This window comes from Martes martes (assembly GCF_963455335.1).
Source record: "Martes martes genome assembly, chromosome: 17".
Classification (NCBI taxonomy): Eukaryota; Metazoa; Chordata; class Mammalia; order Carnivora; family Mustelidae; genus Martes; species Martes martes.
The window spans coordinates 58583498-58604066 of NC_137905.1; the positions used below are offsets into that span (position 1 = coordinate 58583498).

Here is a 20569-nt window from a genome sequence, read left to right on the forward strand (position 1 = left end):
CGGTGTCTCTGCCAGTTCGCCCCCATCCATCACGTTGGGCCCTGTGGAAACTACATTACCCGAAAGTCGCTGCGCCCCGCGCTCAGCCAATGAAAGCGGTCGTTCCCTCGCGGCGGAACGCGCTGGGCGGGACTTCTGGCGCGGCCGCAGAGGCGGGCGTTTTGGGGTGCCTGGGGGCCGTTCTCTCTGATCTGAGGTTCGGGGAGGCTGCCTGGGGCTGGGGTGGCGGGAGCGGGGAGCCGCGAGAGGAGGCGGGCCTGAGGTACGGCAGCGGCGAGGGATCGGTGTCGCGCGGGCCGGTCCTCCTCCCGGTGTCCGCCCACAGAGTCCGATGGCAGCGGCCGCGCGGAGGGACCTGGCTCAGGTAGGCGCTGACACCGGGCTCGCCCCCCGCAAGCTGAGCCCCGAGGGAGCGGCCCCCTGGGTCCGGGACGGTGAGGCGCTCGTGTCCGCGGCCGCATTTCTGTCGGCCAGTGTGATGGGGCGTGGGGAGGTTACAGGCACAGGGACGGGGCCCGAGCTAGAGTCTTAAAGCTGGGGACTCCCTCGTGTCCTCGGAACAACCTGAGAGGGGGCGGTCACAGTGGAAAGGCAGCGCGAGCGGCCGGGCCTCCGTTCCGAGGGCGCTGATGGCCACGGAGGGTTGTGAACAGAGAAATGACTCCCATCTGTTGCTCAAAGTTTTCAGAGGCTTTTTGGGGAACACAGGGATGGGGTAAGGAGGGTGGAGGAAGCCCATACAACGGACTGCTGGAGAGCTGTGACCCGGCTTGGAGGGCGGACTGATAGATCTATCAGAGCAGGGAACCCGATGTGGGGCTGGGGATCATGACCTGAGCCGAAGGCTGACTGAGCCACCCAGGTGCCCCTACCAGTTAATGTTTAAATAAACACTTCCTTCATATAAATGTCACATTGTTTTAGTTAAAAGGCATGTGCAAAACACATTGTCAATACCTATCCGTTTATTTGCACTGAAAATATTGACAAAGGTGTTATGAGGACAACAAGAGTCACTACTTAGGAAAGAATTCAGTTCCAGTAATGGCCCCACAGGGTGGGCACCACTATTATCCCCATCTTATAGAAGACAACACTGAGGCACACGGTGGTCGAATGTTTACCCTAAGTTACACAGCTGGGAATGGGCATCCCTGAGGACGAGGCCCGGATGATGTGATGGGCTCGGGTGGGTGTTTGTGGCCCAACACTGTTGCCTGCTTCTCATGGCTTTGCTTTTCTGTAGGTTCCTGTTGCTGCAGATTTGCTTCCAGACCATGCAGAGGTAAGTAGGGGGTATCCCAAATCCTCATCCTGTTCGGTTCCCACCTGCGTGGGCTGCAGGGTTCCGTGACTCTTCGCCTGCCCTTGTCTCTACTCTTCCATCCCAGATCCCTGGAAGATGATCACTAAGGTCAGGGGCCTGAGTCCCGACCAGAAATTACAGGGATTGGTTCCCACTTCTGGCAACCAGTGGCATGACATTTGTAAGACCTTACGTTCACGGTGATGAATGTTAGAAAATGCTGGAGGTGAGGCTGGGCCGGGAATGCTCACACAACCTTAGGTGCATCATGTCTGGTGGAAGCAGTAGGAGACAGAAATAAGACCTGATGGAAACCAGGAGCTAGGCCTCTGTTCTGGAGTGGTGGGAGCCAGGGAAGGTTTGGAGCAGAAGAGGGAAGTGACAGGTCCAGACTTAATGAGCTGCTCCCGCTGCCGAGCAGAGAGCAAACTGGGGGGCGGAGGCGGCTGCGGTTGTCCGAGTGAGTGTTAGGGGTGGCTGTGGAGGTGGGATGTGGGGGAATCTGTGTCTGTTTTTTCAGTAGGTGCAAGCAGACTCTTTGATGTGGAGGGTGGGAGAGAGAAGTGGAAGGAGCAGTGACTCAGAGACGTTTGGCCGTAGTAGCTAGAAGCAGGCAAGTACCACCACGTCAGAGTTGGTGGTAAGAGTCATTTTCCGTGGGAGCCAGGTTGGGGCTGTGTTGAACTGATGCTTCAGAGACACACAGTGTATGTGTCAAGTGGGCATCTGGCCACATGAGTGTGGAGTTGAGGTGAAGAGGTCAGATTGGAGACACCCCGAGTATGGATAGTGTGTGGACTGGGACGGAGCCGGGGGTCAGATTTGGTGGGGCATCTTCAGGTGACAAGGAGGAGAGTGTGGGGCTGAGGACTGAGTCTCTTGCTGGACACCTGGATTGGGGTAGTGGGCTTCACAAAGACCCAGGAGGGAGAAGAGTGTCCCTATGGTCAGGATGTAGGCATGAAGAGGGTCTGGCGGGGCCAACAGACATGAGATAGATACAGAGACAAAGCAGCGAGGTGACAGCGAGGGTGGTGCCACTGCTTATTCATTCAGCTCTGGGATTCCCAGGCTCTTGTTCTGACCCTTGCTGGGACCAGGGGATTAGCTCAAGAGAAAATGGGATCCTCTGGGACAATTGTAGGCCTCCCTGGAGAGACGAGTGGGCTTGGGCTTCGGATAAGCATCAGAGGAAACTGACAGGTGAGGGGACACCTTTGCAACACAGAAGTGGAAGAGGTCCAAGGGTGCCTGAGATCTCTGTGTAGTTCCTGGTGGCTGAGGATGAAGCAAGGATATGGGCCACGCAGGAAGGCCTTGGAAGCAGGCTGAGGGGTTGCCTCTGGCAGTCGGGGTCATTGGAATTCTGGGACAGAATGGGATTCTGATTACATTTTCCAAGCACCCTCTGGTTGGCATGTGCCACACTAGCGTGTGGTGAGGCCAGGGAGATGCAGGATGTGGGGTAGGGGGTGCTGGTGGCAGTGAAGGGAGGTGTGGTACAGCAATGTGCATGTTGGGTGGGAGTGTAAACTGATGGCTCCAGGCTCTTTTACTGGGAGCTAAAGGGAGAACAGTGGCCCAAAGTTAGTTGTGTTTGGACAGCACAGTCTAGGAGACCCCAGGTCAATTATCTGGCAGGCCCAGAGCTCAGATGGCGCACCTGTTGTTGCTGACGGCTGAACACAGGGCCTCTTGGGACAGTGAGGAGCAAGCAGCTTGGTATCTCCTCTAAGGTGGGGACCTCTGGAGGAGGGTGGACGCTTGTGAGGGTGCCTAGAGTCCTGGGAAAGGAAGCCACACATGAGCTCAACCTTCCTGTCTTGACAGGACCACGTGACCTTTGAGGATGTGGCTGTCCACTTCTCTTGGGAGGAGTGGGGGCTCCTTGATGAAGCCCAGAGACTCCTGTACCGTGATGTGATGCTGGAGAACTTTGCACTGATGGCCTCTCTGGGTAAGGTCCTCACAACCCTTTGCAGCATCCTGGGCTGGGCTCTGCTTTTCCCCTTTCCCTCGGGGCAGGTCTCGCCTTCCCAGGGCCGGACCGTGGGCGTTTCTTCCTGCCCTGTGCGTGGGAGTAGGTGCCGCGATAGCCTGGGCTGCGTGCACCACCCCTCCTCTTCTTGAGCGGCCTCAGTACTTGCTGCCCCAAAGCCGCATTTGGATTTGGGGATTAGGAGTCTTACCGTCAGCCTAGCGGATCACAGCCTGTTGGCCTCCCTGTGGCCTGGGGATGCCGTAAAGATCCCCAGCAGCTCCGTGCCCTGGGCTCTGCTCTCTTCCTCTGGCTGACAGACAGGACGTGCCTGTCCCAGCAGTTGAGGCGCCGACATGGCAACTGCCTCCCTGGGTTGTTCTCGCAAGAGTCTCCTCCACTCTCTCCTGTCATACTTGGTTTTCTTTCCTGCGGGCTGCCGTGGGGTGGTCACTTGGGCCCGCCTGTGTTCTGTCTCCCTCAGGACTTGCATCTTCCAGCGCTCGTGCAGTCACCCAGGTGGAGCGGTGGAGAGAACCCTTTGTGCCTCCCTGTGCAGTCCTGCCTGCAGCCGCGCCGAGAGGTACTTGGAGGGCGGAGCTGGGCGGGTGTGAACTCGGGGGCGGGCTCAGGACCCACCAGGAACCCTTCTGCTGGGCCCTGATGATTTGGTGCCAAGGCACGGTCCATGGCTAATTTCCATCTTTTCTCAGTTGCGCACTTACTGTGTCTACTCTGATTTCTGACCCAGGGCTGTCCCCCACCTCTCTAGCCTTCCTACTGCTCCCTCTGCCGTGCTCCCCGACAGTGGCCTTCCTTTGTATTCTTCGTGAGATGGTCAGTCAGGCACGGCCACAAGAGGAGACACAGGAGCAGCTCAGGAGAAACAAAGCTTATTTTGCTCAGCAGGTCTAGAGAGACAGTCATGACATGCTGGGGGTGAGCGTGGGGAGTGGTTCCCAGGAGAGGGAGCACCCAGGGAGTGGGCTCAGGCAGGCAGGGGGAGGCGGAGAGTGAGTGAGGACCTATGAGCATGTGCCTTTCCTGGGGGTCTGGGGTGGGGGGTACACAAGATTCGGTGTGAGTGGATTTCATTTGGAACATCTGAGTGTCACTAGGTCACAGGAGGGGGCAAGAAGGGGGACTTGTGACAGGAATCAGCCTTATCACTTGGTTAGGCTGGTCACCTGGGCGGGGTGCTCACAGCCTGTTTGTGGGGATGTTGAGGCAACAGGAAAATATGAAATTTAAAAGGTTACAATACAACGAGTGCTGTGATGTCTCAACATCGTTACCAGTACTGACTGTGACGGCTACTGCTTGCCACCTGGGTTGTAGGGACGTTAAAGGTGACTGGAATAGCTAGGTCTACCCATCAAAGGCAAACTTTGACTTAGGTGACAACTGAGAGGAGTCCTAGTAGGCCTATGATGGGGGCTTGAAACCCGGGCCACAGGCAGGCCTGCGTTTAGTGGGGAGAAAGCCAAGGGAACAGTTCATGTACCTCTTGGCTTAAGGGAATCTACTGGAAGGTTTTGGTATATTATGAAAGATTTTTTACTTCTTGGCCAATCTTCATAGCTTTGCTTCTAACTGTCTGGAATTACTGATTTACATACAGCAGGAGGTACCCCGAATAGCTCTAACACTCTTCTCCCGGCTAGTAAACAGTTAAGCTGGTCTGTTACCCATGACCATCTGGACTTAGAGATTTGCATGCTTGTTGCATAAGGGACAATATTTAGCAGCCTTTGTCCATGGTCTTGAGCGGGCTGCCAAGAGGTGCTGGTTGGCAGTCATGATGTGATGTCGTCGGACACAAAGCCTGCTCTGGCGTCTCCTGTGGTATGGTGGGTCCTGATAAGATGGGAATAAAAACTGCCTGTTTTGCCTGGTGTGATAGCCAAGGGGAAGAACCCAGCGGATAAAGAACCGTGGGGCTCCTCAGGGTACCCGCTGCACGCTGGTGCGTGCACTCACTGGGCGTCAGCAGGGGAGAGTATATAAAGCGCTATACCCATGAGTTTGGGCCGCAGTAGAACCCAGAGGTACTGTTACTGATTTACTGATTTGTTGGAAAGAGAGAGTACGCGAGTGGCGGAAAGGGAGACGATCTTAGGCAGACTCTGCGCTGAGCGTGGAACCTGACACCGGGCTTGATTCCATGACTCCGAGATCATGACCTGAGCCGAAACCAGAAGTCAGATGCTTAACGGACTGAGCCACCCAGGTGCCCCTGAGGTGCTGTTATTTACAGCATAATGTGCCTGTGAGGTAGTTAGCATGAGGAGGCCAAGAGACCTAACATGGGGAACTGTCAAGTGCAGCTGGCTCGGGGGCACAAGCAAGAAGCCCGTGGGGATGACTTGATTATAATTTGCAGCCATCCTGTGTGAGTACGTTGGGAACAAAGGCAGGTGGTGTAAGCAGACAAGGTGCTTTGGGGGGACCCTTTTTGGGTCCTGACAGTACCGATTGTGGGCAGTAATTGGGCTGTTTAAATTACTCATGGACGGGGCACCTGGGTGTCTCAGTGGGTTAAGCCTCTGCCTTCGGCTCAGGTCATAATCTCAGGGTCCTGGGATCGAGCCCTGCAAGGTGTGGGGGGGGGGTCTCTGCTCAGCAGGGAGCCTGCTTCCCCCTCTCTGTCTGCCTGCCTCTCTGCCTACTTATGATCTCTCTCTGTCAAATGAATAAATAAAATCTTAAAAAATTACTCATGGACAATTCAGTAAATGTATGTTGGGTTCCTTGAAAGGTAGAGGTGAACGGGGGCTGTGACTGGTAATAGGCACTGAATAAAATATGTTGCCCAGATCCGCCACAGCAAAGTTGTCACTGGGCACCCTTTGGATATCTTCAGTTAATTCAATTATGTTAGGTATTAGAGCCTTGATGGGAAGAACTTAAGCTTTGGGGTTTTGATAATCAATAGTTAAGTGGCACTGTTGGTAGAAACCTTGAAAACTGGCCAGATAGGATCACTGAAAGAAATTATGAGAATCATCGCCCCTTCATTTAGTAGATCTTGAACAGCACTCTGAAAGCCAGCAGTCCCTTGTTTCAGGTGATACTGTGGTGTGTTTCCTACCTTCAGCAGCAGGGGCAGCCCCAGAGGTTTCCATTTGGTGATTCTGACTGGTAGCGCCAGGGACCTTGGCTCATTCCAGCTTTGTTTGTGGCACCTCTGTCTATAACAGGAAAATGCAAAGCGTTAGGGGTCCCGGGGACAGGCAGCCAATTAAGAAGGACCGTTGCAATGTTGACATTGAGTGCGGTTTCTTTGGCGTAAGTGGTTTTAGTGGCATTACCCAGTAGTTGAGAGGGGTACCTCCTTTAAGTCTGAATGGGTTGCTTGGAATGTTGGTGACTTGGGCTCTTGTAGCCCACAAAGTTAGGAGATGTCTAAGAGTTCCAGGGAATTAGTTGAGTTGTATGTGGTTGATTGCCCTTGGGTGGTATGACGGGGCCTGAGGACTAGCTGAACCTCACCGGCTTGGCCTTGGCGGTTGCTGATTTTGGAGCTGGAAGCATCCTTGGGTGGCTCCAGAGGAGTGGCTCCCTGAGCCACCAGACCTGTGGGTAATAAAGGGTGACGCTCTTCTAACAGTTCCTGTAGTTGTAATTTGGGGGTGGCTTGCCTAGTAGTTAGTTCGTGGGGTCTCTCAGTTGTCCGTGAGTCCCCCAGAGGCAGTAGGGGTGTCAGCAAGTTGGGAAAGAAGGAGCAGACTAAGTCGCATAAGTGGGGGCAGCGTACCTGCACACCGGGAGGCCCATGTGGTGAGCCAGACTGTGTCAGTCAGGGGGAGCCCTCACGGCCTGTCGGGAAATCAGTTCCGTCCTGTGTGGTGTGAGACTGTCGGTGAGATTAAGCAGCGCCGCCCTCTGTTCGGAAGGGCACCTACAAGAACAACTCCTAGACTCTGACAAAGGGGCCTCCCCTGGATCGAACACACACTCGGGGTTTGTTCGGAGTACCGACAGACCCGCCGAACCGGCCTCCTTTCTGTGGAGGAGCGTGAGGGCTTCCTGTCTCCAGGCCGTGAAAATCCCAGTCGGTAAAGGCAGGACTTCTGAATCCTGAGGCCTGGTAGAACTTTCAGATTCCTCACCTGGGCTTTTCTAATCGCATCAAAAGTTGTGGCCTCTGTCACCCCTGCCCTGGCCTTTGGGATGTCTTCTATCCTCCTTGGGTGACTTCAGCCCAAAATGCCATGTGAGATTCAAACTTGTCGGGCCAGAGGATTTTTTTTTTTTTAAGATTTTATTTATTTATTTGACAGAGAGAGAGAGAGATCGCAAGTAGGCAGAGAGGCAGGCAGAGAGAGAGGGGGGGAAGCAGGCTCCCTGCTGAGCAGAGAGCCCGAGGCGGGGCTCGATCCCAGGACCCTGAGATCATGACCTGAGCCGAAGGCAGAGGCTTTAACCCACTGAGCCATCCAGGCGCCCCCGGGCCAGAGGATCTTTAATTATGTATCTCACGCTCTTCAGTAACGCCGGCACCTGCCTCGTCCCCGCGGCCGCCTGTGAGCAGGAGCTGCAGGGCCGTACTAAGCGCTCCTGGTAACCAGGGAGCGCCTTTCCCCCACCTCTTTGCATAAAAGCTTTCAGAGTAGTTTGGATTTCCAGTCTTCTGAAGTCACTTGTTTTAGTTTCTAATTCCTTGTGATCTGTGTTCTTGACCTGCTGGGTCTGGAAAGACATGGGGTGCTTCCTTCCTGTGGCCCATGGCTTAGGGTGACCTCAGCCGGACTGGACTGTTGAGAAGAGCTGTGGTGGCCGGATGTCCTTTTGGGATCGGTCTCGGACCTTGGGAGCAGAGTTGGCAAGTTGATAGGCAGTGGCATGAAGCAGAACCCAGAAGGGTTTTGAAGGTGTTTACCTTTCTTGAATTATTGGCTAACTTCGTCTGGTTATTGAGAGGTGCTAGAATGAAATGCTGGGATCCTGGGCCATAAGAACTTGAGCCATTTATCTCCAGGGGTGGGACCCGTTGATGTCCACGGGCTTGGGAGGCAAAGAGCCCCAGCAGCGACACACACAGTGCAGGGGTCACCAGCAGCACCGACCCTCTCAGGGTGCCATGGCAGACTTCCGGACTGAGATGCCACATCCCCGCTTATGATCGAGGGGCAACATGGACTAGAATGGGAACACGAGAAACCTCCCAGTTCTGGTGCCACGAGTCCACAGGAGTTCTCTCTTCTGAGGGCTACCCAGCCCTCCTCTGCTGACAGATCAGCTAATAGCCAACAACCGATGTGCAGTGTTTCTTCGGTGGCTGCAAGGAGGCTACCCTTCCACGCTCACGCTTGATTCCAGGGGAGCCTTCATAATGTTTTTACCCAGTGCTACCAGTCTGTCCCGTACATGAGCACTAGGAGAACACTCCCTCTCCTCACCAGCACCCTGCTGAGTCGGGGCTGGCCAGAAGTGAAGTCTCAGGGTATTTTAGGGGAACGAGCGCCCCAGTTTAGGGTGGAAAGCCTTGGCGGTGCCTGAGAGAGGCCACACAGAGCAGCCCAGAGCAGCGCACAGGAAGGCCAGGACGACACCCAGCCTTTCCAGACAGTAGACAGCCTGTTAGTAAGCCAAGCAGTTAAGGGGCATTTGCTAAATCTTCCCTCACTTGTGAGTGATTGGCATCACAGACCATCCTGTTGGCTATGTAAGTCATTTTGTATTCTCTTGTGAAAATAGGAGCAACCACAACAGGAGAGGAGCAGGAATAACAGAATTTATTATACTCAAAGGTCTTGGAGAGACAGTCACTGCATACTGGGAAGGAGGGTCACCTGGGAGGGAGTCCCAAGGGAACGGGCCCAGCCAGGCCAGGGAGAAGGAGAGAGGACCTGTGGCAATCACCCTCATGGGGAGTCAGGGTGGGCTGCACAAGAAAAGGAGTGAGGGGATTTCGCTGGTGCGTGTGAACAGGGCTAGGTCTCGGTCGAGGGGGAGGGTAGGAAGGAGGACTTGTGGCAGGGGCCCACATCACACTAGTGTATGAGGTCGCAGAGTTCATGGCCTGTCTGTGGGGAGGTTGAGGCAGCAGAATATGACGTTTTCAGGGTCGTAATACAGGCTTTCAGAGAATGTGTCATGAGGTGTGTGCACGTATCCTTAATAGTCCCTGAACACCAGCTATTTGGTTGCATTTGCTTGTCTTCTGGGCCTGCCCACACCCTCCTGCACTGTCTCCCCGGGTCATCAGTAGCCTTGCGGAAGGCCATTTGCAGAGGAGTGTGTTGGAGACCCAGCCTCTCCTCCCTGAGCTGCACTCTGTCCTGGTGTCCTCACTGCTCCTGAGGCCTCCCACCAACCCACGAGCTTGCCAGGTCCGGCGCGGCACAGCGGGCCCTTCCTCACTCTGAACCGCGGGCCTGATTCTGCCAGCACCATGACGGACTGTTCCCTGGGTGTGTGAGACATCTGTAAGCACGCTGTGCCCTCCCACTGACGTCTGCAGACACTTCATCATCATCTCTTTGCTTTCAGGTTGGCGGCGTAGAGCGGAGGCCAAGGAAGCCCCTCGGGAACAGAGTGTTTGTATAGAAGGGGTGCTCAGAGCAAAACTTCAACACCAGAGGCTGCACTGTGGAGAGAAACCTCTGAGAACAGAAGAGCGTGTGGAGGGTGGAACGGACTTCCCAGTTAGTTCTGGTTTTCTCAACCATCAGGTGACCTGTGGCGGAGGGGAGCCACAAGGGAGCACCAAAAGTGGGGAGGCCTTTCACCCTGGGAAAAGGCATTACAAATGCAGCGAATGTGGGAAAGCCTTTGGTCAGAAATACTTACTCGTTCAGCACCAGAGACTACACACTGGAGAAAAGCCTTATGAATGCAGCGAATGTGGGAAATTATTTAGCCATAAATCAAACCTTTTTATACATCAAATAGTTCACACTGGAGAAAGGCCTTATGGGTGTAGTGAATGTGGGAAATCCTTTAGCCGCAATGCTGACCTCATTCAACACCAGAGAGTTCACACTGGAGAAAAGCCTTTTACGTGTAGTGAATGTGGGAAAGCCTTCAGGCATAATTCCACACTTGTTCAGCATCACAGGATTCACACTGGAGTGAGGCCTTATGAGTGCAGTGAATGTGGGAAATTTTTTAGCTTTAACTCAAGCCTCATGAAACATCAGAGAGTTCACACTGGAGAAAGGCCTTATAAGTGCAGTGAATGTGGGAAATTCTATAGCCACAAGTCAAGCCTTATTAATCACTGGAGGGTTCACACTGGAGAAAGGCCTTATGAGTGCAGTGAATGTGGGAAGTTTTTTAGCCAAAGCTCTAGCCTCATGCAACATCGGAAAGTTCACACTGGAGAAAAGCCTTTTAAATGCGACGAATGTGGAAGATTCTTCAGCGAGAATTCCAGCCTTGTTAAACATCAGAGGGTTCACACTGGAGCAAGACCTTATGAGTGCAGGGAATGTGGGAAATTTTTTCGCCACAGCTCCAGCCTTGTTAAACATCGGAGGATTCACACTGGAGAAATGCCTTATGAGTGCAACAATTGTGGGAAATCATTTAGCCAGCGTTTCAACCTCCTCCAACACCAGAAAGTTCATGGTGGAGGAAAGTCTTGAATACAGCTCATGTGGACAAGCCTTTAACCAGGGTCGGCTCTGATTCAGCAACAGAAACTTCACAGTCCAGATAAGCCCAATGTATACAGTAAATGGGAAGAAAGGCTTCAGCCAAAGGCTTAATCTTGTTGAGCACCAGAATGTTCAGACTGGAGAGAGACCTTAGGAGTGCAGTACACACGCAGGCTCCTTGTCAACCTAACAAAACGGAGAGCAGCTCTGGAAGTAGCCCTTACGAGGGCGCCAGCAGCTGAACATTGTTCATCCAAACATCCTGACATACTGCCTCCTGAGAAGAGAATTCTCTGCCTGGAAGCTCCAAGGAGAGGGAGCCCCGTGTTCTTGGCCCTACTAGTCTGGATGGAGTGGCCACCTCTGTCACTGGAGTGGGGAGAGAGGGAATGGTCTGAGCTCAATGTGACTGGCTCTTGCTGTTCTTACTGAATATTAGATGTTCTTGAGGAAGTGCTTCCTCATTCACTATATTTCCATTTCCAGAGACTTTTAAGTTGTGTTTTATCATTTTCCCCAGTTTTGATGGGAAGCAGGCCTGCAAAGGTCCTCACGCAATGTCATGCAGGAAGTGGATCTAAATATTTAACTTTATGAGAACTTGCCAACTTGTGTTCTAGATGGTTATGCCATTTCATATTTCCTTCCAGAGGGTTAGATTTCCAGTTTCTTCACATCGTTGCTGATCCTTGTATGTAAGACATGGGCTGTTCACTCCAGCCATTCTAGTAAGTTTGTGGCTGTGACCTGTCTCTCTAATGACTCAGTGTTGAGCATCCGTCTCTGCTTAACCTGCCACCCATACATCTGTAGTGAATTATCTTTTCATGTTTTTTGCTTCCTTTTAGAAAAATTGGTCAATTTCTTATTGTTTTGTGATTTAATATAATCTACATAGAGGTTCCTTATTTGGAACCTTATATGCTTTACCAGTGTTTTCTCACAGTCTATGCCTTTGAGTTTCTTTCCTCTTTTTTTTTTCCTTTTTAAAAAATTTTCAGTTCTTAACAGTCTCTTTCCTAGGGCAGAATTTATTAATTTTCATAAATTTCAATTTCTTTATTTGTTAGCAGCTGCACGTTTGGTAATACATTCTTTTTCTCTTATGGTACTATAACTTTGCTTGTAAATTAAAGCTTAATCGGAGTATGCTGGCGTCTTATGAGTCCTTATCCAAGCTTGTGAAATCTTTGTGGATTTAAATGTACTTAAAGATTTTCAGTGTATGTAGCAATACTTATGTGTGTACATATCCCCTAGCTCTTCTGAAAGAGCCTAGAAAGCAGTGGCGTTCTAGTAGATGTGAGCATACCCAGTTACTGATACAGGTTTTCAGTAAAAGGAACCAGAACTCCTTAGAGGCTGTTTCCATGTTGGTGCAGGAAAGTACATGAGCCTAGAAAATAGTCTTGAATTAGTCAATAAATGCTCACAGAATAATGCTGATGTATTAGTTTTGTAGTGCTATCCTAACAAATTAACCACAAACCTGTGTCTTAAACACTTTGTTATAGTACTGTAGGTCAGAAGTCCTACACAGGACAGGTCTCGATAAGTTAAAATCAGGGAGTTCATGGGGAGGTGTTCTTTTCTGGAGTCTCTAAGACAGATTCTGTTTTCTGCTCATTTAAGTTGTTGGACAGTTTCAGTTCCTTGTGGTTGTAGGGCTTATCTTCCTGTTTTCTCTGTGACTCTCAGCTTAGGCTTGTCCCTGAAACATGTAGGAACTTTCCCTACAATATTTAAAGCTAAAACAGTACTAACTGCATACAAAGCCTTACAAAACAAAGTTCAAACACTTCCCAACTAATTAAGTGAACACAATACTACATGACACTAAATATGGATGATAGTGAAACAAATTACAGAGCAATGTCCACATGAACATAGATACAGCAAAACCATGACGAAAAGTTTTTGGAGGTGGAGTGATGGCGGCAGAGTAGGGGGACTGTAAGATTGCTTCATCCCACAAATACAACTAAATATGATCATCATAAATACCCCAGAAATCAACCTGAAGACTGGCAGAACAAACTCCACAACAAAAGAGAAGAGGCCACATCAAAGAAGGTATGAAGTGTGGCAACATGGTTTGGGAGAGAACTGGATCATGGCTGATGTGGTGGGGAATCATGCTGATGGAGACAATCAAGACACACATCCATAGAGGGAATGCACAGGAAAACAAATACCTGTAGCAATTAGCTTGGAAGGCATGAGGGGCCAAAAAGAGAGGAAGATAATCACTGAGACCCTTAGCATGGTGATAAAAAAAAAACAATGAGATGAAGAGTACAATAAATGCAATTAGAAACACACCTGATACAATGAACAGCAGGCTAGAAAAAGCAGAATGAATGAATGACCTAGAAGAGTAATGGAAAGTAATAAAGATGGACAAAAGAAAAATTATGCAAAACAAGAACAGACTCAGTAACTCCATCAAATGTATTAACGTTCTCATAGGAGAGGAAAGAGGAGGAGAAGAGAGAAAACTTATTGGAAGAGATAATAGCTGGAAATTCCCTAATCTGGGGTGCCTGGGTGCTCAGTCGGTTAAGTGTTTGCTTTTGGCTCAGGTCATGATCCCAGGGGCTTGGGATCAAGACCTGCATGAGGCTGCCTGGTCAGTGGGGAGCCTGCTTCTCCTTCTCCTCCCCATTTGTCATCTCTCAACATCTTTAAAAAAAAAATTCCCTAATCTGAGGAAACAAACATATCCACATCCAAGAGGCACAAAGAACCCCTGACAAAATCTGCAAAAGCAGATCCATACCAAGGCATATTATAATTAAAAAGGCAAAATATAGTGGTTAAAAAGAAAAAAACAAAAACCCAAAAAAACAACAACAAAAAACTTTAAAAGTGGTAAGACAAAAGAAGACAGTTAATGCAACCCCATAAGTCTATTGGGATTTTTCAGCAGTATCTTTCCAAATCAGAAGGGAGTGTGTAGGATATATTCAAAGTGCTGAATGGGAAAAATCTACAGCCAAGAATACTCTATCCAGCAGGACTATCATTCAGAATAGGAGAGATAAAGAGTTTCCCAGATAAAAACTAAAGAAGTTCATGACCACTAAACCAGTTACACAAGAAATATTAAAGGGGACTCTTTGGAAAGGAAAGACCAAAAGTGACAGTATGAGGGTAGGAAACACAAAACTAGTAAATATGACAACATACACCTAAAATGTGTATATGGAGGGGGGAAGAGTAAAGAATGGCTTCAAACTTAAATGACCACCAACTTAATAATATAGACTGCTATATGGAGAAGATGTTATATACAAACCTAATGGTAACCACAAATCAAAAACCACTAATATGTGGGGTATGTGGGTGGTTCTCTCAGTTGAGCGTCCAACTCTTGATCTCAGCCCAGGACTTCATTTCAGGGTTATGAGTTCAAGCCCTGCACTGAGCTCCATGCTGAGTGTGAAGTCTACTTAAAAAAAAAAAAAAAGAAAAGAAATTGTTAGGGACACCTGAGTGGCTCAGTCGGCTGGGCAGCCAACTTGATTTCAGCTCCAGGTCATGGTCTCAGGGTCCAGGGATCAAGCCCCACTTCAGGCTCCATGCTCAGTAGGGAGTGTGCTTGAGGAGTCTTTCCCTCTCTCCCCCAACTTTCAAGTGCTCGCTCTCTAAAATGAAATACTAAAAAAACCACCCAGCGTGACTGGGTGGCTCAGGGTTAAGCCTCTGCCTTCAGCTCAGGTCATGATCTCAGGGTCCTGGGATAAGTACTGCTTTGGGCTCTCTGCTCAGTGGGGAGCCTGCTTCCCCCTCTCTCTCTGCCTGCCTCTCTGCCTACTTGTGATCTCTCTCTGACAAATAAATAAAATCTTAAAAAAAAAACCACCCACTAATACACAAAGAATATAGAGAAAGCAACTTTTTTTTGTATGTAGGTCCCTTAAGACAAGGAAAACAAAAGCAAAAATAAACAACTGGGACTACATAAAAAGCTTCTGCAGAGCAAAAGAAACAATCAACAAAACTAAAAAGGCTACTGACAGAATGGGAGAAGATATCTGCATATGACATATCTGATAAAGGGTTAGTATCCGATATATATAAAACAAACTTAGCAAATCCAACGTCCAGAAAACAATCCAATTAAAAGATAGGCAGAAGACCTGAAAAGACATTTCTCTAAAGAAGACATACAAATCTTCAAGAAAGACATGAAAGGCTGCTTATCATCACCTATCAGGGAAAAGCAAATCAAAACTACAATGAGATATGACCTCACCCCTGTCAGAATGGCTAAACAACAAACAACACAAGCAACAACAGGCGCTGGAAAGGATGAGAAGGAAAGGAGTTCTCAGGCACCTTTGGTGGGAATACAAACTGTTGCAGCCACTGTGGAGAACAGTATGGAGGTTTCTCAAAAAGTTAAAAATAAAACTACCCTAAAAAAATAAATTAAAAATAGAACTACCTTGCCACCTAGCAATCATACTACTGGATATTTACCAAAAGGATACAAAAACACTAGTTCAAAGGGATACATGAACCCCAATGTTTATAGCAGCACTACTTAAAAATAGCAAAGATAAGGAAGCAGCTCAACTATCCACAGGTTGAAAAATGGGTAAGGAAATATGGCATAGGTACATACAATGGAATATTATTGAGCCATCAAAAAGAAAGCAAGCTTGCCATTTGCAACGACATGGATGGAGACAGAGTATAATGCTAGGCATCATAAATCATTCTGAAAAAGACCTACCACATGATTTCACTCATGAGGAATTTTTTAAAAAGATTATTTGAGAGAGAACTCCAGAGAAAGAGCACAAGCCGAGGAGGGGGCAGAGGGAGAGGAAGCAGCAGACTCCCTGCTGAGCGAGGAGCCTGATGCAGGGCTGGATCCCAGGACCCTGGGATCATGACCTGAGCAGAAGGCAGACACCTAACCGATTAAGCCACCCAGGCTCCTCTCTTATGAGGAATTGAAGAAACAAGCAAAAGGTGGGGGGGGGAGGAACCAAGAAACAGACTCTTTTTTCTTTTTTTAAAAATTTTATTTCTTTATTTGGCAGACAGAGGTCACAAGTAGGCAGAGAGGCAGGCGGGGGGGGGGGGGAAGCAGGTTCCCTGCTGAGAAGAGAGCCCGACGCAGGGCCGATCCCAGGACGCTGGGATCGCGACCTGAGCCAAAGGCAGAGGCTTTAACCCACTGAGCCACCCAGGCGCCCCAAGAAAGAGACTCTTAACAATAGAGAATAAACTGGTGGTTTAAGGGGGGGGTGGATAGGGGTAACAGGTGAGGGGGATTAAGGAGTGCACGTGTCAAAATGAACACTTGGTGATGTGTGCAGTTGTGGAATCACAACACTGAATATCTGAAACTAATATAACACTGTTAACTAATGGAGTCAGAAAATTTAACAAAATTTTAGCAAATTGAACCCTCCCATGCACATATATAAGCCCCAATAAGTCACACCCTAGTGTGGTTTATCAGGTATGCCGGAATGACCTAATAGTGGAGTCTAACGCCGTCCATGCTACCGGGAAAATGAAAGCCATCGAAGACGGGTGAAAGCATTTCACAGACTCAAACCCAACCTGTGATGAAATCTCGCAGCGAATGAGGGTTAGATGGGAATTTTCTCAGCCTGCCTGGGCGGCGTACAAATCAGTGAAAGGATGTCCTGCGCTAACATGGGAAGAAATGATGCTGTTAAACTCCGCGTCACCCAAAGCCATCTAGAGTCCACACCGCCCTGTCAGCTTGCCAAAGGCGTCTTCCCCGGAGTCAGAACGATCGTGAACTCGCGACGGAGCCGTCAGGCCCCGGGCGGGTCGCGCGGAGCCGTCAGACCCCGAGCGGGCGCGTGTTCGCGGAAGGACCCGCGCAGCGCCACATCCAAGCGCGCGTCCATGCGGGCTCTCGTGACGGGAAAACCTCACTCCGTGCCCCGCGGTTCCAGAACGGGACGGGCTCCCGGTCTCGGCTGAGGGCCGTGGGCCAACCACCACTTGCCTCCAGGAGCCCAAACTCAGGTGGGTACAGGGGCGAGTGAGGAGCCCCAGGTCACGGGACCCTTTATATCGGGACTCTGGGGCCGGGAGGGCGAGGGGGCCCCACAGACCCGAGGGTCCCCGCAGCCCGCACCCACTCGCCCGCCCCCGGCCCACCACGCGAACTGGGAGGGGCTGCTGGGGCCCTGGGAGTTGCGTCTGCTCCCACCCTGCTGGGCCGCAGCGGGGGCGTGACCGCAGTGGGGGGGGGGTGACCGCAGCGGGGGGGGGGTGACCGCAGCGGGGGCGTGACCGCAGCGGGGGGGGGGTGACCGCAGCGGGGGGGGTGACCGCAGCGGGGGCGTGACCGCAGGGGGGGCGTGACTGCGGCCCACCGCACTCGCGGCCGCAACCGGCCTCCTGGAAAAGGTCCCCAAGGCCGTACGTGCCGGAGGGCTGGAGACCCGTGCAGGTCGGGGAGTGAGGGGCCAGGCTGGCCCAGATCACGCAAAAGCGTGGGGGGGGGTCCTGCTCTCCTTCCCTTCTCCCCCCACCTTCAGCAAACAGGCACAGACCCCCCCCTCCAGCCTCTATGACGTCATGGGAGTGTGCGCACCCGCTTCCTCAGAGTCAGGTGGGGGGATGCCTCCCTCCTGGGTTGTTACTGGACGACTGACGGCCGCCACGCACGGGGCACAGCCTGTTGGGTAATGTAGTTTCTGTCCTGCACGTGACCAGGTTGGGCTGGGCCCTCCCCAGTCCCCACAACCTTAGCCGTCATACTACTGTGGATGTACTGTCACACACAGCACTGCGAGGGACCGTGGGAAGTACAGGTTTAGGACTCCAAACGCGAGGGCCGCGGGGCCACCTCCGGCGAAAGCCCCATCCTGGGTGAGCTGTAATGGGAGACTTCTCCTCACTGGCCTTAAGCAAGCCTCCTCAACCTCTGAGGAAAAAAAATTATACTTAAAAACTGTAAATAAGCCCTGGGGATGAAGTGTGCAGCATGATGACTATGGTTAACAATACTACACAAAAAGTAATATTTAGGAGGTTTAAAAACAGGCGATATAAAGATAACTTGCAGAATCATCGTGTACTGACATTAAATAGTGCTCTAATCCAGTACTTCCCAAACCAGTACCATTAACCTCACACGGGAATATGTTAAAAATGCACCCAGAAGGGCCCCAGTCCATGCCTGAACCTGCAGCTAAATCCTGGGGAGGTGTGTGCAAACTGAAATCACGGACGCTGGAGAAGATATCCCATGGAGGAACACAAATGAGGAAGCGTAATGAAAATATAATTGCCTAATAACTTCTGCCTGTATTTCATTGCCCAAAACTCAGTTACATGGCTCATGTAGACGAAGCTGTGTGTCCATAAAGGGAAAACCAGACTGGAGAGCATCTACCCACTTCCTCGTGCAATTAATCAGATATCCATTTTATTATCCTTCCTACATATTCAGCACTACTACCCTTTGGGTAGTAACCCAAAACTCCATGCCTCCTTCTTCTTCTTCTTCTTTTTTTTTTTTTAAGATTTTATTTATTTATTTATTTGACAGAGAGAGAGAGAGAGATTGTAAGTAGGCAGAGAGGCAGGCAGAAAGAGGGGGAAGCAGACTCCCTGCCAAGCAGAGAGCCGGATGTGGGGCTCGATCCAAGGACCCTGGGATCATGACCTCAGCCTAAAGCATAGGCTTTAACCCACCAAGCCACCCAGGCGCCCCTCCATGCCTCCTTAATGTTAGTTAGTATTTCTATTCTTTTTTTTTTTTTTAAAGATTTTAAGTAATCTCTACACCCAAGCTGGGGCTCAAACTCAGAACCCTGGGATCAAGAGTTGCATGTTCTACTGACTGAGCCAGCCAGACATGCCTAATACTTCTATTCTTAAGACCACACACAAAGTGAGTTACTTGTTGTCACTATATAATTATTGTGCTGTGACACTGCAGAAGGACCCATTCAAGGATCTGCGGAAGGAAAAAAACCATGCCAACCTCGATTTCTATATATGTCAAAATTTCAAGAAAGAATACAAAATAAGACTATTTCAAACCAAAAATGAGGAATTTAATGGAAGATTAATACACACAAAATAAAATCCTGAAGGTTATACTTAAAAATTTTGGAAAGTAATCTTAGATGAAATATTTACAGTGACAGAAGAAATGAGGACCCAAGAGGGGAATACATATGTGGATTGGTACATCTGCCTATTATTTGCATTAAACACGAATAACATGTCCTTGTGGAGTCAGATTGATAGAATTAAGATTCTTAATCTCAACACATATACTGAGATAGAACACATGAATCTTCTAAGTCCCTTATATTGCCTGGGAAGAAGGAATAGCATTAAGTCTGTGCTATACTGTTTTAAGTGTTTGTAAATTTTAGCTTAAACAATAACAAACAGAATAAGCTTTTTAAACTAGATTTAAAAAAAAATCTGGATTGTAAGTAACAGGTTTTTTTAAGGACCAGAAAAAGAACAAGTGAGGCAAAGAAAGCCACAAAATAAGAGGACATATAAACCCAAATATGTAAAATATTACATTAGGTTAAGTATGAAATAAATTAAATTAGCAGTCAGTACTTTTTGATGGTTAAAACTCTTCTTCACAAGATACTTAATCTTCATTAATAAATTTCAAGGACAGTTTTCAAATTTCTATTCAAAGAACAATTAACATTCTCTGGCATCCTCAGTCACCCCATCTCTACCAGGAAAGAAACCGGGGGCAAAGAATGTCCTGGCTTTGGTTGCTGGGGAACCAAGACCTTGTGCTCACGGTCACCAGAATCTATGATCAAGCTTCTAAAGATCTAAAATCAGCTGAGACGTCATCAAGACCTGCAGTGTATTTTTACAAACAAATCCCATCAGCACGTAAACTGATGAGAAAGGAACAGGATGGCACGAGGGGGTTAACACCGTAGTGAAAATCATTTTAACAACAGCTAACATTTAAGAATACCCACAAATCTGACACCAGGTACTTTACAACACTATCCTTTAACCTGCATAACCACCTGGTGAGGTGCATCAGTCAACACTCTTGTTTCACAGGTAATGAAGCTGAGACTCACAGAGGATGTTAGATCACCCACTTTACAGAGGAAGAAACCAAGAACCCAAAAAGTCCCTGAGTTGCACTGTCATGGCCACTAGTAAGAAGCGCAGCTGAGAAGGGTGCTCACCAGCCCTGCATGGCTTCCTGCCCAAATTCAACCAATCTGGGTAGCGGCAGGGCCAGGGCCCCACAGCATCAGAGAAATAAAGCCATGGCAAATTCACTGCCCATGTAACCATCAAGGGGAGAAGGAGTCCTGCCTTTATCTGTCCAAGAAAGGGAGTCTTCAGCTTCACTTGCTCACTCAACAAACTAGGTGCTGACTGAAAACCCAGAATGCAAGGACAGGCCATGTCACATTCCCATGGATGCAAAGGGCTCATTCTTCACTGAGGAGGGAAAGTCATTCCCTGGGGCTCACCCATCATCCCAATTATGGACATGTCTTGTTGGCTCTGCCTCCTAACATGTCCCAAGTCATCATCTACCCACCAACTACAATGCCACCATTGTGGGCCAGTCCAATGACAATGCACTCCTAGAGCGCCCAGTGGCCTCATCTCTCTATCCCACATCAGTTTTTCCCTCTTCAGTCCACTCTCCACACAGCA

General features: G+C 49.7%; 1 protein-coding gene across 1 annotated transcript; it reads left to right on the forward strand.

Moving 5' to 3' along the window:
• Positions 1–331: 331 nt before the first annotated feature.
• LOC308358469 (uncharacterized protein) lies at positions 332–12036 on the forward strand (the record flags this gene model as incomplete). Its single annotated transcript, XM_080828646.1, has 5 exons — positions 332–364; positions 1247–1285; positions 3137–3263; positions 3769–3867; positions 9780–12036. The coding sequence occupies 5 exons, from the start codon at positions 332–334 to the stop codon at positions 10874–10876; spliced, it is 1395 nt and encodes a 464-aa protein (XP_080684772.1). The 3' UTR covers positions 10877–12036.
• Positions 12037–20569: the final 8533 nt, after the last annotated feature.